Genomic DNA, 18563 nt, shown 5'->3' with positions numbered 1-18563 from the left:
CGTTCTGACTGACCTCAATCGTCATGAAACGCAAATACAGCCATGAGTTTCGCTTCTCTTTCATACAAACTTATAACGAGGAGCGCCCACAATGTGTTTTGTGTGGGGAAATGCTTAGTAATGAGACTCACATAACAAACAAATGAATAAAAAGACATCCTGGCCAAACATCAGCATGATGGTAAACTCAGGGAGTTATTTCAGAACATGGCAGAATGCTTCAGGAAACAGTGCTTCGACAGTGGAAAAGTCAGCTAGCAAGGCATTGTTGTCCTTTTATAACGGGTGATGATGAGCAGTAATAAGGGAGTACTAACTAACTCTCATAGTAGTAGATGTGAGTTTCTCTTTCTAACAATCCCCTGGCCTTGTACACAGCTAATACCTAACATTCGCCACAGCAAGCTAGCTGCAACCCTAAGTAACAGTACAGATGAAAAATGATCAGGCCTACTGTACATTTAACTGTAGAAATTATTGGTTGAAAAGTAGTCTAGGTTGGAACTGTTGCTGTTAAAATACAAGTAATCATTTTTATTCTGAACTGGAATAAAATGATTGAAGTAAGATGCTTTTTGAGGCAAACACACTCACACAGTTCTGGGTTGCTCATCTACAGCAGGAAGTGGTCTCCTGTCTGACTGAGGAAGCAGTAGATGTTCTGATCCAGTTTGGCACCACATACCTATGCGAGTCAGGGTTCTCAACTCTGACATACATAAAAAACAAGTACAGAAACAGTCTCAATGCTGAGCATGACCTCAGTGTTGTACTGTCAGAAACTGAGCCCAGAATAGACATGCTTGATGAAAACTTCAACCAGCCACACACCTCTCATAAGGACTGTGTGTGTGTTTTCTGGTCTACAAATGTGATCAATCAGTTTATTCCAGTTCAGAATAAAAAATATGTATTGTATTTTAACAGCAACAGTTCCAACCTAGACAGATATGTAAGAGTGTTTTTAAATGGGGGAAAATAATCATGAATACATATTTATATGGATATTTAATTTCATTGTTACTTGTTTTTGTCTATATTGCATTTGTTTTAGGCATAAAGGCAATGAAATGTACCGATATTTATGTATAGTTGCATATTTTCCTAAGCTTGGGTCCCAGGAAAACACAGAATTTCTCATTTGAGTCCCAGGCAGAAAAAGTTTAAGAACCCCTGCTCTAAGTGTATAAGTAAACACGATATAAGTGTTTCTTCTAATGGAACCAACACGGAAAAATCTGGAGACTCTTACTAGCCCATATTCCATTGTCATCTGGTTTGTGAGTCTCTGAGTGTCTCTCCTGCAGAGACTGACTGCTTAAGCTGTAAAGTGGCAGTAACTTCATAGGACCGTAGGTGACCAAATGGAATGGCACAGACATAGCACAGCGAGCTAGCTGAGATAGGGTCCATAGCCTTATAGAGTTACACAGTTACTCAGGGTTGTGCAGTGACAGCACTTTTTCGCCCGTAGTGAGCTGCCAGGTTGGCCCATAAGTAATCCTGAAAGCAATAACAATAAGTGAATTCCCAGGCATGCGGGATCTTGTGGAGAGAGGAAGGTGCTTTTTCTCTGTCTGATGCTCTTTTCTCTCTCCAATCCCCCTATCCTCCTCTCTTTTTCTATTATCTAACCCTCTCTCCTCTCAAGCACCTGGCTCGGGTTTGGTTCCTCTCTTTCTCTAGAGAGAAGCCCTTTTCTTTTCAAATCATCATCATCAGACCCGTCAGGGGATTTGCAGTTCCCTCACAATTACCCACCTCAACTCTTTTCCACCGACTTGAAAACGCACGGTACACAGATAAAGCTAGCAGCTAGCCCAACAGCAACGGTGCCTGAAATATAGCCTTCCACACAGGTAGACTACACTTGTGTGTCTGTTCCCACTATCTTTGAGCTATGCTGGGAATGGTCTTTTTTTTGTCATTTGTGGCTTCCAAAGCCCCTGATGTGCTGTATACTTCCACATTAGTTTCCCAGATGTTGCCTTGTGTATCTATCAGAATTCAGACCTGGGCTCAAACACTATTTCAAATAATTTCACCGACTTTAGCCACGTTTGATTGAGTTTGCCATGCGAAAAGGACCCAATACAATAGTTCCAAAAATGTAAATCAAACCCCTATGGCTCTCCAGGCAGGCTAGAGAAAACGCTCAAAGTATTTGAACGATTTCAAATAGTATTTGTACTCAGGTGTACTAGTGTCTGTGCATGGTCTCTTCTGTCTCTCTCTCTCTGCGTGAAACAGAAACAGAGAGCCCATCTGACAGGCCCAAAGGATGAGGGGGTTGACTTTCTGGCAGGGCTAGTCCCAAACCCCGGTCACGAAACCATCTCCTGACAAAAGCTGAGGGGAAGGGAAGTTACGTAATGCCCAGGGATAGGATAGCTAGCTGCTGCTGCTCCTAATGAAAGCAATGTGCGATGGATGGATGGAATGGTAATGAGATCATTTAATGAGACGCAAGGAGAGGAGAAAGGGAGCCAACCGTCCACTGCCTGGCTAGGGGTACGGAGTGTCACATTTAACTTTCACACACACCAGTTGTCCAATTGGATTGGACGGGCAGATGTTCTTTTTTCCAGTAAAGCACACTTTCCCCTCCTTGCGTAACCATGTTGTACTTCTAAAAAAATATATATAAAAATAACCATTTGCCAGCTTTTTGAGTAGGCCTAGCTAATATTTTATTAAAATCTGCTGGAAATGTAACGCAGGTTTCCAAACCAGTCGGGTCATAGAGGTTGGGGTTAAACCAGGTATTATTCATGACAAAATTGTAATCGTGCACCATTATCATCGGTAACGCCAACAATCTACAACATGCTGCCATTGAGAACTGCAAATAACCTAAAATTACAGAGATATATCATCTCAAGCCATGTCCTTTCTCAAAGCAGCTTTCCCAAATGATGGTGATGAACACGTGAACAGCTAAACCCGACAGGGTCAGTTGTGTGTGTCAGCTACTTAGTGCGTGCATCAAGGGGACCGGTTGTTGGCATGACGATGCGATGGCAGGGTGAGAGTGAGTGAGCAGTGAACACTGAGGGCGAGTTTGTACCCACTGCATCATAAAGCCAAATCAAAGCCCTGGTGTATTCAGTGGGAAAAAGAAGAAACCACATTCTGGTAGGAAAGCTCTATTTGGAAGCTGGCAGGAAGCAGTGCTCACATCACATCAAAGACACACTTGTGAGGAGGAGGCCAGATTAACACGACCCATTCACTGGAGGAGCGGGAGAGGAGAGAGAGAGAGAGAGGAGCCTTTCAAAGAAAGCCATACTGGAATACGACAAGAGGATACTAACTCTAAGGCTGGGAATTGCAAGAGACTTCACAATATAACGCTATTACGATCCTTCTGTGACGATACGACATTTATTGCGATTCGGTACTGCAATTTGATTGCGATTCGACGTTCCAAACATATTGCTCACCATGTCTACTGCTGAGGGATAAGAGAGCCAGAAAACGAGCTTTGATCAGTCATGGAAATAAAAGTGCTGAAAACATGTTAGCTTTTACACATAATTTACTCGCATAAAAAGATTAGATGGAAACCTGGTTCGAGACAAAACAACGCTCACTTACAATGGGTCCGGAATTATTAAAGTTGTCACATGCACAAGTACAGTGAAATGCTTAACTTGCAAGCTCTACCCAACTGTGCAATAATCAATGTCAAAATAGTATAACTATATACATATAGTACCTGTCAAAAGTTTGGACACACCTACTCATTCAAGGGTTTTTCTTTATTTTTACTATTTTCTACAATGTAGAATAATAGTGAAGACATCAAAACTATGAAATAACACATGGAATCATGTAGCAACCAAAAAAGTGTTAAACAAATCAAAATATATTTTCAATTTTCGATTCTTCAAAGAAGTCACCCTTTGCCTTGATGACAGCTTTGCACACTCTTGGCATTCTCTCAACCAGCTTCGTGAGGAATGCTTTTCCAACAGTCTTGAAGGAGTTCCCACATATCCTGAGCACTTGTTGCCTGCTTTTCCTTCACTCTGCGGTGCAACTTTTCCCAAACCATCTCAATTGGGTTGAGGTTGGGTGATTGTGGAGGCCAGGTCATCTAATGCAACACCCCATCACCCTCCTTCTTTGTCAAATAGCCCTTACACAACCGAGGTCTGTTGGGTCATTGTCCTGTTGAAAAACAAATGATAGTCCCACTAAGTGCAAATCAGATGGGATGGCGTATCGCTGCAGAATGCTGTGGTAGCCATGCTGGTTAACTGTGCCTTGAATTCTAAATACATCACCGACAGTGTCACCAGCAAAGCACCCCCACACCACCTCCTCCATGCTGGGAACCACATGCAGAGATCATCCGTTCACCTACTCTGCGTCTCACAAAGACACGGCTGTTAGAACCAAAAATCTCCAATTTGGACTCATCAGACCAAAAGGACTGATTTCCACTGGTCTAATGTCGATTGCCTGTGTTTCTTAGCCCAAGCAAGTCTCTTCTTATTATTGGTGTCCTTTAGTAGAGTGGTTTCTTTGCAGCAATTCAACCACGAAGGCCTAATTCACAGTCTCCTCTGAACAGTTGATGTTGAGATGTGTCTGTTACTTGAACTCTGTGAAGTATTTATTTGGGCTGCAATTTCTGAGGCTGGTAACTCTAATGAACTTATCCTCTGCAGAGGTAACTCTGGGTCTTCCATTCCTGTGGCGGTCCTCATGAGAGCCAGTTTCATCATAGCGCTTGATGGTTTTTGACTCCACTTGAAGAAATTAACTAAGTTCTTGAAATGTTTCGTACTGACTGACCTTAATGTCTTAAAGTGATGATGTAATGTCGTTTCTCTTCGCTTATTTGAGCTGTTCTGGCCATAATATGGGCTTGGTCTATTACCAAATAGGGCCATCTTCTGTATACCCCCCTACCTTGTCACAACACAACTGATTGGCTCAAAAAGCATGAAGGAAAGAAATTCCACAAATACATATTTAAGAAGGCATACCTGTTAATTGAAATGCATTCCAGGTGACTACCTCATGAAGCTGGTTGAGAAAATGCCAAGAGTGTGCAAATCTGTCATCAAGAAAAAGGATGGCTATTTGAAGAATCTCAAATATATTTTCATTTGTTTAACACTTTTTTGGTTACTACATGATTCCATATGCGTTATTTCATAGTTTTGATGTCTTCACTATTATTCTACAATGTAGAAAATAGTTAAAATAAAGAAAAACCTTGAATAAGTAGGTGTTCTAAAACTTTTGACCCGTAGCGCACGCGTGCGTGTATAAGGGCTGTCAAAGTTAACGCGTTAATAACGGATTAATGCTTAAATGTTTTAATGCCGTACATTTTTGGGACGCAATTAAAGCATTTTCTTAGTTTGACCCCCTGAACCATGCATTGTTCAAATGAAAACCCCGGCAGCTGTTGCGTTAGTTTGACAACACCTTTACTAGCTAGCTAACGTTACTTGTATGACTGAATGATGGAGAATGCTAGTGAGGGGCTTTTAAATGGCTAATTACATTTCAAATCCCTCCCAGATGGCTCTCTGGATAAAACTCAAAGTAATTTGCATCCACTGCAAGGCTGAATTTGTTTATCACTGAAGTACATTGAGTCTTCGGTAAAATCCCCCCCCCCCCTTCATTAACATTATTTGTTACTTTTGTTTTCTTATTTTTTTTTTTACTTACACATATTTTTCTTAAAACTGCATTGTTGGTTAAGGGCTTGCAAGTAAGGATTTCACTGTAAGGTCTACACCTGTTGTATTCGGCGCATGTGACAAATAACATTTGATTTACAAGCGAAACATACCGTTGATGCCGGCAATACAAGTAACGTTACTAGTAGCAATGGAGGACATCTTCGGCAGGCTAAGCTAGAAATGTGTGCGCGCGAGAGGCCTATGTCGTCGAGCAGCAAGCAATACCAAGAGGCTAGCTACAGCTTACAGGCCAGTCCACATTGTGGAGGACGAAGGGTTGAGGGATATCATTTGGATCGCATCAAACGACTCAACGTACGAGATACCCGAGAGCCACCGTCGTTACAAGAATATACAAGCTGTATGAAAGCGAGAGGACTACGAAAGCAGAGGAGTTGAAGCATGCAACGGTTGGAAACTGCATTCACACGCTCTGGCCATAAGGAAGACAGAAGAGAGGCACTGCTGAAACGTGTCAGAGCATTTCATGGATCTAGCAGTAGAACATTGATAACAAAGTTAGCTCAATTTGTACAGACAGCGCACGGAACTTGATTACAGCTGCGAGACATCTGCCTTTTGAACACATGCACTCCATCAGTGTCCCTAATACAGCGGGTTCGACAATGCCCTAGCCAAACGCACGTAAAATGGTTGGGCATTTCAGCCCACCAAATGCTGCAGAGCTAGCACAACATCAAGTTGCAAATGGGCTTAAGTAGGAATCACTCGCACAAGATGTCACAACAAGATGAAATTCTACTCTGGAAATGGTAAAGCATGTTCCACAGAAACCAACAAACACAGAGATGCTCTGGCCCAACAGAAAACAAACATCACCATGCCAACCACAGCTGAACTGGAGAAACTGCAGAAGCTGGAGGCACTACTGGAGCCCTGCAGGTAATCTTTATCTTACTATTAGTGTTACGATTTTGTGTTTAAGTGTGAGAGAGTGAGTGTGTAAAGTGTATGTTAGAGAAAGTCTGTGTATAACAAGTCTCTCACAATTGACTGAAGTGATTTTGAAATATCTTTCACAGCAGGTACTTGACTGAACTTCTGGGAGGAGAGAAGTACATTTCCTGCTCAGTGGTGTCACCTGCTTTGTGTCATCTCCTTTGAGTGATGGAGTGCTCTGATGATGACACTGCCTACATGGTAAGATTCAAGCTGACATTCACATGGCTGAAGATAGCCACAGCACTCAACCCAAGGTTTAAGGACTGTCCACTACAGTGGTGGTCACAGCATGCAAGGGCATACACCAGGCTGGCCTGCATAGCACTAAGGTAACTGGCAACGCCTGCCACATCAGTACCTTGTGAGAGGTTGTTTTCACTCTGGGCATATCGTGCAAAAGAAGAGAGCAGCTTTATCATCTGAAAATGTCAACAGGCTTGTTTGTCTTTGAAACTGGCTCAGTGAAAAGAAATAGGAGGACGACTGAAGTGTATGGTCACAGGTTTATGTTCTGTGGAATTCATGACATTGTTGGACAGGTTTATGCTCTTTGTTCTTTGTATCCATAGATCCAGTTCTTTTTTTCTTATAGCCAACCCTCCAAATCAGTACTTGGGAGAACAATCATTTGGAATGGCTGAAGCTTTAACTGTGTGAGAGAATTTATGAGGGAACATTAGTAGGCCTACTGGGAGCATTATTAAGTTACCGGACTTTTGTATTGCTTTACTTATGGTGAATATGCCATTAAAAACTTTCTGATACAGAATAGATTTGTGTTTGAGTCAATACATGCCTGCTTAAAAAAAAGTGAATGTTTTCATTTAGCACCAAATTTAAACAAATAAAAAATGTGGGATTAACAGAATTTAACACGATTAATTATTTGAATAGTTTGACAGCCCTAATATCTATCTACCTATCTATATAAAGCAAGTAAAAAAGAAAAGGAAGCTATATACAGGGACAGTTGTCACGATCGTCGTAATGAGCGGACCAAGGCGCAGCGTGATTGAAGTTCCACATCTTTATTACTGTGAAACTTTAAACAAAAAGCAATAATGAAAGTAGTGGTGCACATGCACAAAACAATATCCCACAAACACAGGTGGGAAAATGGCTACCTAAATATGATCCCCAAATAGAGGCAACAATAACAGCTGCCTCTAATTGGGAACCATACAAAACACCAACATAGAAATATTGAGCTAGAACACCCCTAGTCACGCCCTGACCTAATACACCATACAGAACCAAGGGCTCTCTATGGCCAGGGCGTGACAGTACCCCTGCCCCAAAGGTGCGGACTCCGGCCGCAAAACCTGAAACCAAATGTGGGGGGTTAGGGGGGGGGGGTGACTAGTGTTGGCTACGACCCGCTCCGGTGCGGGTCATAGCCCCCCCCCCCCAGATCCGACCATGGTGTCGGGCTGAACGCCGTGCCTGGACTGGGCACCGGCGCAGAGGAGGGCTCCGGCCCTGGAGCTGGGTTGGACGCCGTGCCTGGAATGGGCACCGGCGCAGAGGGCTCCGGCCATGGAGCTGGACGCCGTGCTTGGACTGGGCATCGGCGCAGAAGCCTCCGGCCTAGGACCTGGGTTCGCCGCCGCGCCCGGACTGGGCACCGGCGCAGAGGAAGGCTCCGGCCTTGGAGCTGGACACCTTGCCTGGACTGGGCATCGGCGCAGAGGAAGACTCCGGGCTGGGGAGGTCAGGGCGTGACAATGCCAATAACACATTTTCTGGAGTAGTTTGAGGTAGATATGTACATGTAAGCAGAGATTGGGAGAAAGTGACTGGTAACAGGATAATTCTTCCATTTAAGAATGTTGAAGGCCACTGTGTTCTTGTGGACCTTCAATGCTGCAGAAATCTTTTGGCACCCTTCCCCAGATCTGTGCCTTGACATAATCCTGTATCAGAGCTCTACGTACAATTCCTTTGACCTCATGGCTTGGTTTTTGCTCTGACTTGCACTGTGAACTGTGGGACCTTGTATAGACAGGTGTGTGCCTTTCCAAATCATGTCCAATCAACTGAATTTACCTCAGGTGGACTCCAGTCAAGTTGTAGAAACATCTCAAGGATGAGCAATGGAAACAGGATGCAGCGGAGCTTAATGTCTCATAGCAAAAGGTCTGACTACTTATGTAAATAAGGTATTTCGTTTTTTTATACACATTTGCAAAGATTTCTAAAAACCTGTTTTCGCTTTGTCATTATGGGGTATTGTGTTTAGATTGATGAAGGGAGAAAATTATTTTATCCATTTTAGAAAAAGGATTTAATGTCACAAAATGTGGAGAAGGGGTCTGAATACTTTCCGAATACACTGTACATGTACAGTTGAAGTCGGGAAGGTTACATACACCTAGGTTGGAGTAATTAAAACTCGTTTTTCAACCACTCCACACATTCCTTGTTAACAAACTATAGTTTTGGCAAGTCGGTTAGGACATCTACTTTGTGCATGACAAGTCATTTTTCCAACAATTGTTTAGACAGATTTCACTTACAATTCACTGTATCACAATTCCAGTGGGTCAGAGGTTTAAATACACTAAGTTGACTGTGCCTTTAAACAGCTTGGAAAATTCCAGAAAATGATGTTATGGCTTTAGAAGCTTCTGATAGGCTAATTGACATAATTTGAGTCAATTGGAGGTGTACCTGTGGATGTATTTCAAGGCCTACCTTCAAACTCAGTGCCTCTTTGCTTGACATCATGGGAAAATCAAAAGAAATCAGCCAAGACCTCAGAAAAAAAATTGTAGACCTCCACAAGTCTGGTTCATCCTTGGGATCAATTTCCAAACGCCTGAAGGTACCACGTTCATCTGTACAAACAATAGTACGCAAGTATAAACACCATGGGACCACGCAGCCGTCATACCGCTCAGGAAGTACTTTGGTGTGAAAAGTGCAAATCAATCCCAGAACAGAAAATTACCTTGTGAAGATAATGGAGGAAACAAGTACAAAATTATCTATATCCACAGTAAAACGATTCCTATAATCGACATAACCTGAAAGGCCGCTCATCAAGGAAGAAGCCACTGCTCCAAAACCACCATAAAATAGCCAGACTACGGTTTGCAACTGCACATGGGGAGAAAGATTGTACTTTTTGTAGAAATGTCCTCTGGTCTGATGAAACAAAAATAGAACTGTTTGGCCATAATGACCATCGTTATGTTTGGAGGAAAAAGGGGGAGGCTTCACAGAACACCATCCCAACTGTGAAGCACGCAGGTGGCAGCATCATGTTGTGGGGGTGCTTTGCTGCTGGAGTGACTGATGCACTTCGCAAAACAGATGGCATCATGAGGGATAAAAGTGATGTGGATATATTTAAGCAACATCTCAAGACATCAGTCAGGAAGTTATAGCTTGGTCGCAAATGGGTCTTCCAAATGGACAATGACACCAAGCATACTTCCAAAGTTGTGACAAAATGGCTTAAGGACAACAAAGTCAATGTATTGGAGTGGCCATCACAAAGCCCTGACCTGAATCCCATAGAACATTTGTGGGCAGAACTGAAAAAGCGTGTGCGAGCAAGGAGGCCTACAAACCTGATTCAGTTACACCAGCTCTGTCACGAGGAATGGGCCAAAATTCACTCAACTTATTGTGGGAAGCTTGTGGAAGGCTACTCTGAAACGTTTGACCCAAGTTAAACAATTTAAAGGCAATGCTACCAAATAATAATTGAGTGTATGTAAACTTCTGACCCACTGGGAATGTGATGAAAGAAATAAAAGCTGAAATAAATAATTCTCTACTATTATTCTGACATTTCACATTCTTAAAATAAAGTGGTGATCCTAACTGACCTAAGACAGGGAATTTTTACTAGTATTAAATGTCAGGAGTTGTGAAAAACTGAGTTTAAATGTATTTGGCTAAGATGTATGTAAACTTCAAGTGTAAATAGGAGTAATAGTGACAAGTAGCAGGATAAATAGATAATCAATAATCCTTTTAGCAGCAGGGTAGGATACACCAGTACTGCCTGCTGGACGGGAGCATGGCGAACAGTCCATGTCTCAGGTGGCTGGAGTCTTTGGCAATTTTTCGGGCCTTTCTCAGACACCTGGCATGTATGTCCTGGATGGCTGGGAGCTCACCCCAAGTGATGCACTGGGCCGTCTGCACCACCCACTGTAGGGCCTTCCGACATTCCAGGCGGTGATACAACCAGTCAGGATGCTCTCGATGGAGCAGCTGTAAAGGTTCCTAAGACTAAGAGGCCATGCGTCCTGATCGAGAAGAGGCACTGCAGAGCCAGTCAGGATGCTCTCAATGGAGCAGCTGTAAAGGTTCCTAAGGATCTGATGGGCCATGTTACGGACCATGTTACGTCCTAAGTGATGTGGACACTAAGGAACTTGAAGATCTTGACCCTCTCCACAACAGCCCCGTCGATCTGGATTGAAGTGTGCATATGCCCGTTTCCTGAAGTCCACGATCAGCTCCTTGGTCTTGCTGACATTGAGGGAGGGGTTGTTGTCCTGGCACGACACTGCCAGGTCGCTGACCTCCTCTGTAGGCTGTTTCATTGCCGTTGGTGATCAGGCCGACCACCATCGTGTCATCAACAAACTTGATGGAGTTGGAGTCGTGTGTGGCCACACAGTTGTGAGCTCTATTTTCATATTGACACCCTTGATAAAGATGAGCAAAAATGACTCCATAAAATACATTTAAAAAACTTACGCAATAATGCCTGAGAACCCTGGAATTATCGTGTAACAACTCCCGACAAGGGAGAATTGTCTTGCTGGGAGATCCATTCCTGGATAATAAAAGAAAATAACCCCAAGCACACATCATAATCCACAAAGAAATGGTTAATTGGCCACAAAAATCTAAATTTTGCAATGGCCATCTTGGTCTCCGGACTTCAAACCCCTTGAAAACATGTGGTTTGAACTGAATAGGGCAGTCCATAAGCGCAGATGAAGGATATCAAGGATCTGGAAGCATTCTGTATGGCAGAATGGTTTAAGATCCCTCCCAAAATGTTCTCAAACTCATAAAACATTTTAGAAAAAGGCTCAGTGAGGGGTGTCAATATTTTTGACCACTCCCTTCGAGAAAAGATGACTTGTTACACAAAACATCTTTCTCTGAGCAATTGTATTATAAAATAATATAAAATGCCCAATCTTTTGATCATACAATATAGCTCAGTATTTAAATTATTTATTTTTTACTGTCATTTTTGCTCACCTTCATCAAGGGTGTCAATAATTTGGATCCTACTGTACATTCACACATGGATGAAGATAGGTGGAAACAAGTCACGGGGAGTACTTCGTAGACATTCTACATCTCCTTGTGAAGAATAAGTACAACTAGGCCTATTTTTTCAAATGCAATGCTCAATATACTAAAGTGTGGAAAAAACAGTATAGTGTACCCCCCTCCCTTAACAGAAGCGGATAACTCCGGGCTGCCCCCCTCCCTTAACAGAATGTTATTTTGTGATATTACATTTCCTATAAAACTTTAGCGAAGTCTGGCACCAACATAGATCAACAGGAGCCTGAGGGCTTGTGGGTAAATCAAACGGTTCCAACTAATGAACTCTGACAGAGAGGCGGTGGGGGTGCGCAGGTTAAACAGGTTACGACTCTGAAACCCCACATACACAAACACCAAAATACGCCACACACACACCAAAATGCCTCCACCCCCAACCCTCACCACACGCTCTTTTAGGCTTTGATTTATGTTACCGTGTTCCAATAAGATTTCAGGTTTCAGATTCGGAGTGAAAACAGCCCAGTGAGTTATGGCGAGCAGCTTGAAGGGCACATCTGTCCTGAGGGGGAATCTATGGTTTATTCAGTGGTCAGATACTACAGATGGGGAAATGAAGGGGGGCAGGTGGGAGCGAAGGAGAGCTCCTCTTTCACTCCCCTCTTCCTGTTCTCCAGTTCACTGAATGTACTACTGGAATATGCAACAGTAAGAGAGAACAGAGAGCTGCTCTAAGGTAATATTTCCATATGGAGAAAACCTGCTCTCAGTTTCCTAAAATCATAGTCATATGACTACAAAGCCCCGAGGTGGGCTATTTGCCCTTTTTAACCCAAACGCGAGACAAGGTCATGGGTTTTGTACATTGGGTGAAGATGAAGTCAACCAGAAAAAGCACTGTTGTATAAAATACAGTAAGTGCCCCCATTGGCTGGGAAGTCAGCTTCATTACAGGGAGGCCATCTGTATGGCCAGCTGACTGACTGTTGACTCACCCTCTAGACGGATGCCCTCCTTCTGGACGGTGTAGTTTAGAACAGCAAACGGGGCCACAGGTGACTTCGCTATCACAATCTGTGAAAGGGAGAGAGAGATTAAGTGAGAGAAGAGAGGAAGATAGAGATACGAAGGTGGGTTCACTGGGTTGTCAGACAGTCACATTCTTTGACAGAGCGTAAAACACATAAGTGAGAGATGTTACGCATCATGAAGAGATAGGTTCAAGTGTCGTGTTGGAGATCACTCTGAGAGGACACTCCCCACTAGCACTCAAACAGAGCGTCACAACCTATTGTCATGCAGGCAGTTTGAAAGTTAGGCATCGTCGAGCAAAACATGACAACGGGGCACTTCGCCAATGGGTAGGGTGTTTTTGATTGGGCACAATGGGATAAGAGGAGAGGGGGAGTGAAAGGTTACTCCGATGCTGCGAAGAATTTGCGTTTAAGCCACTTGAAGATGCCAACGTGCCCAGATCTGTCCCTTTTGTCCCCTAGCCACAACGCTGATATTGTTCAGATTCAGTGTTTAATAGTCACATGTACAGGGTTGCAGGTATGATTGCAGGGTACAATGAAAATCTTAGGCTCCGAGCTCCAACATGCAGGACTAAGTGAAATAAAACAATGAAAATGGTAGCTAATAAAAAACAACCATATCAATAGAAATACTGTAGCAGTGATGAATAAATAAATATCCATTGGGATGGAGGCAGAGTAAAGACTGTAGAGGGGGTAAGGGGGAATGGCCATAGTGCGAGCAGCAGTCAGACTAAATTACCATTGAGGGGGTGTGGGGACCAAGTGAAGTAAAAAATATACTAAACAAAATATAAACACAACATGTAAAGTGTTGGTCCCATGTTTGAGATCCCAGAAAGATCCCAGAAATTTTCCAAATGCACAAAAAGCTTATTTCCCTCAAATGTTATGCACATATTTGTTTACATCCTTTTTGTGAGCATTTCTCCTTTGACAAAATAATCCATCCACCTGACAGGTGTGGCATATCAAGAAGCTGATTAAACAGCAGGATCATTGGACAATAAAAGACCACTCTAAAATGTGCAGTTTTGTCAGAACGCAATACCACAGATGTCTCATGTTGAGGGAGTGTGCAATTGACATGCTGACTGCAGTAATGTCCATCAGAGCTGTTGCCAAAAAATGTAATGTTCATTTCTTTACCATAAGCCGCCTCCAACGTATGCCACCGCAACGGTATGTTGCATTGAAAGTGGGTAATATACAAACGTGTGCAGCTTAGAGAGAACATTGTCTTTGACTAGCCTCTCGATGACTGAAGTGAGTGCTACTGGTCGATAGTCATTCAGTTCAGTTACTTTCCCTTTCTTGGGCACGGGGATAGTAGTGGACATGAAGCAGAAGGGTATAGTCGCCTGAGTTAGAGAGATTAAAAATGTCAGAGAAAACAACAGCCAGCTGGTCTGCACATGCTCTGAGGGCACGACTAGGGATGCCATCTGGGCCGGCAGCCTAGCGAAGGTTAACACGTTTGAATGACTTCCATACGTCCTCAGTGGGGACAGCGAGAGTATGTAGCCCACGTTGTCATCAGGGGCTTTCCTCGGCAGCTCAGGGTCATTGTGCTCGAATTGTGAGAAAAATGTGTTTAGCTCATCCGGTAGGGTAGCATTGGTGACCACAATGTGGCTGGCTTTCTTCTTGTAATCCGTGATAGTCAGGAGCCCCTGCCACATACGCCTTGTGTCCAACCTGCTAAATTGCTCCTCCACTTTGTCCTTATACTTGTGTTTCGCAATCTTGATCGATCTGCGTAGGTCGTATTAGTACCAAACTATTGTCCCCGGTCACCATTTACAAGCAGCATCTCTCTCTTTCAGTTTCCCTCCAAGGCTGCTATCAATCCACGGTTTTTAATATGGGTATGTTTTTAAAGACACTATCGGTATCACATCATCTATGCATTGTCTGATGAATCCGGTGTATGAGTCAGCGTATTCATTGACGTCATCTCCAGAAGCGATCTGGAACATATTCCAGTCCACATGATCAAAACAATCTTGGAGCGAGACTTCTGATTGGTCAGGTCTGTACAGCGTTGGTCTGACCACCGGAACTTCCATCGAGTCTATGTTTGTAGGTGGGGAGAAGCAGGATGGAGTCATGGTCAGATTTGCATAAAGGAGGATGGGAGAGGGCCTTATACCGGTGTCGAAAAGGCGTGTAGCAGTGGTCGAGTAGAATTTCCGAGAGAATTTCTGCGTGTAGCAGTGGTCAAGAGTAGAATTTCCGAGAGTTAGACGCGTGTTGGTAATAACTCAAATTACTTTTGTTAAAGTCGCAACAAGTTTGTTCAGGGTCCAATGAAGAACTTTGAGAGCATTGTTGGTGTCGGCTTGGGGCGGGATGTACACAGCCATGGCGATAATCCCGGAGAACTCTTGGAAGGTAAAAAGGGCAACATTTGATGTCAGAGTATTCCAAGTCGGGGGAGCAGAAGCTTGCAGGTTCCTGTACATTTCCCCTATCGCATCATATGTTGGTCATAAAGCAGAGCCCACCACCTTTGCTCTTACGAGAGAGAGCCCGCTTCAAAAAACTGTAAAACCAGCTGGTGGTATGTCAGAGGAGAACCAAGTCTCAGATAAACTGAATATCTTGCAGAGTCCCTCTGGAAGGAGATCCTCGCTCTGAGTTTGTTCATTAATGATTGAACATTGGCGAGTAGTATGCTCGGTAATGGAGGACGGGTTGCCCAGCATCTTAATCTCACTAAGACTCCGCCACTCCGTCGGCATCTTCGCTTCCTACACTCCGGTAGAACTCCCAAGCAGCTAGGCGCCTCGACGAAGAAGCTAGTCCATTGTTCCGCCATCTCAGGGAATTCTGGGAGGTTGGGTAGACGTTGAGTACCCAATAGTTCTACCCAGGTGTATGAAGTAATGCACGAAACAAACTGAAAAGTCTGAACTTGCAATGTTTTATTGAAGCTCGAGTCGAAGCGCCCTCCGTCTGCGCCATCTTAGCCATGTGGTGTTGCTTTAGCGTTAGTCTCAATAGACAGTTGGGTTGCCTCCCACAATGTACCAATGCTCCAGCTTACACGTCTGTAGAAGAGACAGTTGGGATAGAGAGGACGAGTCAGAAATGGGACACGCATCACCAGTTACGTCACTGCTGTATCCGCTTGTTGCCCTAGCTAAACATGAGCACAATTCCATCCCACATTTTCAGCTCCGCCTACCCAACCTATTGATTTATTTGGAGAGTTGTCTGTCTGAAGAGGACCCACCCTGGAATAATTTTTCTCCCCTTACGAAATGTCCAAGAGAATGAAACATCCTCCCCAGACTTTGTGCGGTTGCTCCAAGCTCTGGGATTTCCGATACTACTTAAGCATGGTCCCAGATCTCTTTGTGCCATCTTGCCAATTCCAGGTCATTCAACACAAACACATTTGGTGCCAGACTAGTGTCGCATGGCCTTGCTCAGTTCAAACCAGCCTGGGCCTTTTAGCTACCACCATCTAAACTCAAAGAAAGAACTAAGCGAAAACAAGACGGTTGAGGTTGCTGCAGCATAAATAGCTGCAAACAGTGCAGAAGTAACGAGTGCAGCGTCAGTGTTTTTGGAAGCGCGTTGAATCACGGCTGTGATAAATGTTATTGTGAAATCACCCGTCAAAACAAGGAAGTGACGTTTTCTCAGTGTTCTTGTTTCATCAGGCTTGACAGACTCTTGGTGGGTTGAACGAGAGGTCATTCTAGCCATGCTGAACCTCTATATGAGCTTTAGACATAGAAAAGTAGAGACTGGGAGGCAAAAGTGCAGACACGGAATAAAGATACAAATCACCCTACAGTTTTCTTTGGGACAGCATTAGCTGTGAAGCGCTATGTGTCTACATACTCATTCTACAAGCTTTAGCCATAGGTCTACTGATCGTTCTTTACCTTCAGTGAGCTCACTCACTGTGCATCCAGTCAGTTAAACATTTACTATGAGGGGGGGGAAACCTCAGATTTGCACTAGTGGAAAGAAACAATCCCAATGGCATCTAAGAATTTTTAAAGTTTTCTTTCCTGAGGTGCAGTTTCAACATTTGAGCATATTTCTCTACTTAGGGCCTAACCAGCTACAGATGTCTGCTTTAACTGCTGTTGCTTAATTTCAGTTAAAAATAAACGTGAGCGCTATTTCACCGAGGGGATTAGATTACCTGTGGTCGGTAATCAGTCATTTTCGCTAAACCCACTTGAATTAGGACCAGTGTGAATAAATGCCGTCTCAGTGATTTTCACAGGCATGCACGGCTCTGCGGACCGCAGCGACCAGTCAGCTCCCTGTTTTCAAAACCGCCGCGCCCACAATAACATGTCATTAACTCTGACAGAGACAAGTCTCCCTGCATAAAGCCATCTCATGTTTTCGCAAATCAGTTATTTTATTAACCTTTATTTATACAGGCAGTCACATTGAGATAAAACTATTTTACAAGAGAGCCCTTAAATCTACAAGGAAATCGTGGTGGAGATGAACGTTTTGGAGGATAGATAGATGACTGTCCTATGTTCATTTGAGCACGGGCAAACCGACAGAGCAGCCGGAGCATATAGGCAGACAGGCAGAGGCACACACACAGCGTCAATGAACCAGCCCGAGGACCCAATGGACCCAGGCACCAGACTGAAGCCTTAATGGACCAGCAGTTGAGGACCGCTGCTTTTCCTTTCATGCTGGTTTTCTTTAGGGGGATTTGGATCGTAAAAAGAAAAACGGAGCCTTTCGTTTGGGCCTCCGAGGCTTTTTGGGAGTTGACTCTGGAATGCACCCGCAGCTCTGAGTCGTGCAGGATGAGACTAAAGGGAGCGTAGTGTGTGTGTGTGTGTGTGTGTGTGTGTGTGTGTGAGTCTGTCTGACCACACTATTTCCCCAATAGAGAATATAAGCATGGCCATAGTTCAGTTGTTTTAAACGGTGTGTTCTGTGAAAGTTGGTTAATAACAGTTTTGGATAAAGCCATAGGACATAGGAAGACACAGTTCCTTTCCCATAGTTAGTAAAACTAAAATGTTATTCTCCGTGACATATCGTATATCACCTGTCTTTGGTGTGCATCTACATACTGGACAATGAGGCGGGTGTTGACGCTATGACTCCATGTGTTCCCCAGCGCCGCCGTCACATACCCAGAATCCCTCTCATCAGATGCTGCAACACATAAACAAACATTACAGGGGTTCAGTTCAACTTTGAACAGCACTCACACTTGTGTGATGTGTTATCTTTATTTATTTCATACAGGGGACATTCCATGTCATTTCAGCAAGCCATGACACCCACCATCTCAGATTGTTCTGAAATAGTTTCTGTAGTTAGAAACAAATAAGATTAGTATTCCTGAAACAATTTGTTGAAATAAATTTGCTCTCTGAGAATTAAGCTAATTCATTGCACCCAAAATTGGCCATTATAATTTATAGGATTCATATAATATTCAAAGACTATAATACCTAACATCCGATTTGGACCATAATTCTTCCTAACAATTAGTAAGACATGATGAATCCAATACCATGATCAAAAGCCACTCACGGGCCACCCACCCCAACAACCAGTATACAGTATCAGTTCTCTATGT

General features: G+C 43.5%; 1 protein-coding gene across 5 annotated transcripts in view; it reads right to left on the bottom strand.

Annotated features, from left to right (window-relative positions):
* rad51b (RAD51 paralog B) overlaps nt 1–18563 on the bottom strand; it is a 61963-nt gene that overhangs the window by 29451 nt on the left and 13949 nt on the right. For 4 of the 5 annotated variants that reach the window (XM_071370565.1, XM_071370566.1, XM_071370563.1 and 1 more), the window contains 2 exons: nt 18024–18133; nt 12935–13013 (listed from right to left, as the gene is read on the bottom strand). In XM_071370565.1, coding sequence (XP_071226666.1) covers nt 12935–13013; nt 18024–18133 — 189 coding nt within the window. The remainder of the gene's footprint in view (nt 1–12934; nt 13014–18023; nt 18134–18563) is intronic. The other variant, XM_071370567.1, reaches the window with a different exon arrangement.

Source organism: Salvelinus alpinus, chromosome 27 (assembly GCF_045679555.1).
Source record: "Salvelinus alpinus chromosome 27, SLU_Salpinus.1, whole genome shotgun sequence".
NCBI lineage: Eukaryota > Metazoa > Chordata > Actinopteri > Salmoniformes > Salmonidae > Salvelinus > Salvelinus alpinus.
The sequence above is the reverse complement of the archived record's forward strand: the minus strand, read 5'-3'. Positions and strand labels throughout refer to the sequence as shown.